The sequence below is a fragment of the Topomyia yanbarensis genome, unplaced genomic scaffold, assembly GCF_030247195.1.
Source record: "Topomyia yanbarensis strain Yona2022 unplaced genomic scaffold, ASM3024719v1 HiC_scaffold_102, whole genome shotgun sequence".
Lineage (NCBI taxonomy): Eukaryota > Metazoa > Arthropoda > Insecta > Diptera > Culicidae > Topomyia > Topomyia yanbarensis.
In genome coordinates this window covers 21,009-26,892 of record NW_026683248.1, presented here as the reverse complement: position 1 = coordinate 26,892, position 5,884 = coordinate 21,009, and the positions used below count along the sequence as shown (strand labels likewise).

The 5,884-nt window shown below is 38.6% G+C and overlaps 1 protein-coding gene across 1 annotated transcript; it reads left to right on the top strand.

The window, feature by feature from the left end:
* Nucleotides 1-2,449: 2,449 nt before the first annotated feature.
* Nucleotides 2,450-4,215, top strand: LOC131694591 (clumping factor B-like; the record flags this gene model as incomplete). Its single annotated transcript, XM_058983070.1, has 1 exon — nt 2,450-4,215. A coding segment is annotated over one exon (1,731 nt), but the record flags the coding sequence as incomplete, so codon positions are not given.
* Nucleotides 4,216-5,884: the final 1,669 nt, after the last annotated feature.

The window sequence follows — 5,884 nt, the reverse complement described above, 5'->3', positions numbered from 1 at the left end:
CTAAAAATGCCCTGTTTCATTTTTTTTTCTATTTTTCGAAAAATAATATGTGGTCTGAGCACACTTGGTTTGTTTTATTTTTTGTAATAGTATTATTTTTGATAAATAGTCAAAGCTTATATAACAAAAACTTTCATAATTCATACCCCATTTGCCGTAGCTATAGTGTTTCTTCAACATAATTACCCCTTTTTATTCGGGTGGTGGTCAGCAATTTTCGTCCGCGTCCCTTATCACCAATTTTTAAAAAGTGATTCATCAGCAGTGCTATCTTTGAAAATGAACCACCTTGGTTATGCAACTAATTTTTTCCGATATTTTTTTAAATGCAAATAGTTAAGCAATCTTCATTTCTTTATATTCTGAATTGCACATATTTTGTCGTATGTAATTTTAAATGTACTTTCATTTGATGGCATTGTAAGGGAACACGTATCCGCCGGTTGATGCCAATCGAGCTGACATTTCTTTAGATTGAGTAAACTAATTTATTTGTTTGTTTAGTGTTTATTTGACCAACTAGGAAACGAATCCACTGGGTCTTTAATGCGTATGGGAAATACGCATGGTCTTGTCTGAGTGAATGACTTTTGAATTATGTATGAGGGTAGATAATTGACAATTCGCAAGATCAATTCAAATCCAATTACCAATTTGCGGCAATCATTTCAACACAAAATACAAATGTTTTATGGTCATATTTAATGGTATACTTTTAGTCCATTAACTCATCAGTCAATTATACTGAGCTAAACTGAGGAAACGGGGGGTGTTTGATTCGTGCATAATGTTAGTATCGCTTAGGAACGCAGCATTTATATTTTTTTCTGTTTCGCGTCTTCATTGTAATATCGCAACGTTTACTCGAACGAGGTGGAAAATTTCAAGTTACGCTAGTAGGAGGAAGAAATATGACTAATTGTGACATAAATGGGAGGGGAGCATATCATGTGCTCTGACGCAATCGGCCGTTTTAAGCACGATTACGCCATGTATATAGGAAATTCCATATAACATGAACACTTTTGCGAGTAGCGGTATTAATGTGCTACTACGAAATGAAGGAAAAACTAAAATCATTTGATTCGTATTAGACCAAGGGGAAAAATAACGTGTTAATATGACAGAGGGTTAGTTAGCGTTGGGTAATCTTTGCGTGACATAATTTATGAATGTTCCACAATACCACTTTTAAACTCATTGTTTGCGGTCCATTTTACATTGTCGACAACACTCTCGACAGCCGGCTGTCCGGAGTTCAAGTTGTTTTCGATGAAACAATCTCGATAAACGATTACCCAGAATTTAAACGCCTAGAACATTTACGTATCCTACAGTCAATAAACTATTCAAAAATCTTATGCACGAAAGTATATTCTCAGTCGCATCGCTTGCTTGAAGCGAATCCTGACTAACAACTCACCCACTACCCAATCGGTGGTACTTATGGGAGTGTCATTGAGTCGGGGCCTTCCGTTAAGTAAGTACCACATCAACACTTCCTTTTTCATCCCAAGTTACGGTAAACATGGTCGTGGCCCGCAATGGTGGCTCTCAGGCGAAATTCCCGCTTGGACTGGATCAATTGTTATTCCCAAACAATGCTCCTCAAGTAGTCTGGCTAGAAATGAGAGTCATCAGTCTGCAATCTACGAAGTATACCGTACTTACGCAACGCAACGCAACGCAACATAATTACGCCCTTTTATTCGGCTCAACAATTTGAAGTGTTTTCGAAACTTTTAATACTTTGTAGATTCCCAGTTCTGAAGAAAAACTAGTGAAAATTGCCTAAAATTGAACGTTTTTTCTGATAATCCAAAAATTGTACAAACTCGCCAAATTTCTCCATTTGTATCTTCAGAAAAAAATTAAAAAAATCTATGCGGGCCCCCAAGATATACCCTGCCTGTCCTTTTTGTTTAAAGATAAAAAGTTGCGTATTTGGCAACACTGCCATTACAAAATTAGTATATTTTCTAGATTACTTGAACAAATCCTTCGAAAATCTTCTCGCTGATTAAGAATATCTAAGAATTTTTCGGATATTTACTGCTTGAAGTCTCTCTATTGCTCACTCGTTCGAACAACATTGGAATATTGCTCTGTTGTGTGGAATCCTCATTACCTCGACGGTGTCCACCGAATTGAGTCAGTACAGCGCAGGTTTGTTCGGTTTTCCCTCCGCTAGTTGCCTTGAAGCAACCCACACCAGCTGCCAAGTTACGAAAGTCGGCAACAGCTTATCGGACTCGATACATTGCAAGTGCGGCGAGACCTGTCCCGTGCTATGACGATTTCTGATATTCTAAACGATCGAATTGACTGCCCCGAGCTTCTTAGTGCGATAAATATGAACGCTCGCCCTCGTGCTCTCCGCAATAGTTCATTCCTCCGACTACCTTTTCGTCGAACTAACTCACGGAAAAAAATTGTTCCTGTAATGTAATGTTCCTGTACCGTGCCCTTAGGACCGAGCGGCACTTCCAGTAGCTGCGGTGGAGATCGTAGTCAATCGGACAAAAGCAACAACAGTAACGCGAGCAATCGTGGAATGTCTACGCTGCCACCATTGGGAGATATTAAAATGAGTTCGGGACCACCGGACATGCCCGACAATGCTCCTTCAATAGGATCGGCTGCAGGTGGGATCAGTACTGGCGGGCTAGATCGCCCAGATAATGCCAGAAATGATAGTAGTCGTCATTCGTCTAGCAAGAAAGCTCGCACCGAACATCATCACAAATCGATGGTTCCAGAAATTCCGGAAAAGGTGGTAAAAAGTGCTAATAGCGGATATGTCGATCCCCACAGCTCAGATCATGTTATTGCAATGACGCAACTTAAAGAAACGATAGCCACTTTGCAGAGAAAAATGAAACAAAAGGACGGCATCATTCTTGAGAAGGAAAAAGAGATCAGCGCCTGGAAAGGAAAGCATTTATACTTAGAACAGGACTTGATGCGAAAATACAAAGATATGGAAAAGAACTATGAGTTCAAGGTTGATGTTTTAAATAAAAAATTAAAGTCGCAGTTGCTGGAAATTTCCCAACTGTCCAAGGCAGCAAAGGATGCAACAGAGAAGAAAAAGAAACCGATTGGCTTTTTAACAAATACAAAGCTTCACAAACTAAAACCGGAAACGAAGGAGAAAGAGCGCGATAAAGTTATCAGCCGTAATCGTATAGCCGACGATGACGACGAAGAAGAGAAAGAAGATATAGACAGCGACAAGGCTTCGGATAAGGGAGAATCTGGAAGAAATACACCTAAAGAAATTGGAAAGGATAGTCCACGCGATGTCGATTCTGGAAAAGAAAGTCCTCGTGATTCTGACAAGGAAGACGACAAGGAGGAGGAGCTTGAGAAGAAGACAATCAATGATAATGAAGACGCAATGGAAAAAGATGACGAACAGGGCAAGAGTAACGGATCTACTAAAGAAGGCGACGATTCGGACAAAGAAAACGACGATAGGAAGGATGAAGAAAAGGAATCCGAGAAAAACAAAGAAAAGGATAGTAACTTCGAACAAGGTTCTGATAAAGGATCCCGACGAAATTCTGAACAGGGTTCTGATAAAGGATCTCGACCAAATTCTGAGCACGGCTCTGATAAGGGATCAGACAACGAATCCGATAAAGATTCCGATCATGGGTCGGATAAGGACTCTGATCGAGCATCGGCAAAAGGATCTGATCGCGGTTCTGTCAATGGATCTAATCGAGGATATGATCGTGGATCTGATAATGGTTCGAATAGAGGATCTGACAAGGGTTGGAATAGAGGATCTAATCGTGGTTCAGACAAAGGTTCGAATCGCGGTTCGGACAAAGGATCGGATCGTGGTTCGGACAAAGGGTCTGATCATGAATCGGACAAGGATTCAGATGGTGGTTCAGACAAAGGATCTGATCATGGTTCAGACAAAGGATCTGATCATGGTTCAGATAAAGGATCTGATCATGGTTCAGATAAAGGGTCTGATCATGGATCGGACAAGGGATCTGATCATGGTTCCGATCGTGGCTCGGATCACGGTTCCGATAAAGGGTCAGATCACGGATCAGATAAAGAAAGCGATAATGAATCAGAGGACCGGTCTGCAAAAGACAGCGATAAGGATAGTGGATCCGATAGCGGTTCCGATCGGGACAGCGATCGTGATTCAGATTAGAATGCATCCATTTGCAGTAAACAGGAAACCGTTCTATCCCATCCTCGTCGCCAATATTGTAATGTTCAAAGTTCTAATGAAACACTAAGATATAGTTATACTTATATTTACACTAGATGTTGATTGCTCCAAGAGCAGGCGAGGAAAGAGAACGATTCAATTATCGTCGCTCTTTTATATCGTACATGATTACCTATGCCAGACCTATAGATTATTTATTAATGCCACAGTTTATCCGTAGAACTGATCTAGATATACTACAGTTCCCAAAATCGTAAATAAAGTGCCATGAGCTCTGAAACAATCACGTGTTTACGTTACGAAAACAGGACCATGACCAAAAATCATGGCTTTTATAATTATGTTCAATTTCCCTTCGGTAACGTCCGCATAACGCTTTCATACCTGGAAATATTTGACACGGTTTCCGCCAAGAACTAGTTCACAAATTTTATGAACATTATTCATAAAACCAAACAAAACAACAACACAAAACAAAAGTTCACAAAATCACAATATTCTGGCTATTTTTCCATGAACTATTTCACGAAATTCGAAATTTTATTCATGGATCCATTCAATCCTCGTGAACTAATTCATGATCCCTAATATATTAGTCACGTTCCAGTATCCATGCTCGTAAAATGGTTCACAAGATCATCAAATATTATTCATGCACTTGTGAACTGGTTCATGATTCCTAAAATATTTGTTTCGATCCAATATCCGTGCTCGTAAAATAGTTCACGACATCATGAAATATTGTTTATGTATTCGTGAACCGGTTCATACCTAGTATAATAGTCACAACTTATCATTCGTTTTCGCGAAAAAGTTCACGAAATTATAAAATATTATTCATGTATTCGTGAACTGGTTCATGATTCCTAGTACATTATTTACGATCTATCTAGTATCTATTTGCACGCTTGTGATATTTAGAAGATATCTCTAATCATTTACAATGTCATACAACATGGTAATGAAATTTTTACGGGAAGTTTTTCGCAAAAATTGGATTATTATTCGTAGAATCATTTTTGTTCCATGCATTTTTTTATGAAATACCCAGCTGCTAGCGATCAGTGAAAGGTACGAGCAGTAGATATAAAAAAACTATTAGAACCTCGAACATCATTATTCATTTGATAAGGTTCATTGTGATATCCGGACAGAAAACGAAAACTGTACTGAGAACCCCAAATAGTGTGCGTGATAAAGTTCACAGAACCAGATATCGCGAATGAGTCTTATTTTAATGATCCAGTTCATATTGTCACGTTATTCCGAGTAAAAAACCGTTAGTAACCAAAGTATAATAAATCACGATAAGGCGAAGAGAATTTACGAATACCATGATTAAACTGCTGATATCATGAACATTAGTTACATTACTCTTTGAAAGTGAGCGCTCAAATAAAGTATCATGATAACATGAACAGAAATCACGAAAATCGTGACTAAGTTCCTGAAATCATAAACACAAATCACACAAATAATGACAAAAATGTCTAAAATCGTGACTAAGATCCTGAAATCATGAACGTAAACTGTTCTATTCATGACTAAAATATCACGAAAACATGAACAGAAGTTACAAAAATCGCGACTAAGATCCTGAAATCATGAACATAAACCACACAACTCCTGACAAAAGTATTGAAAATCGTGACAAAGATCCCAACATCATGAACATGAATCACT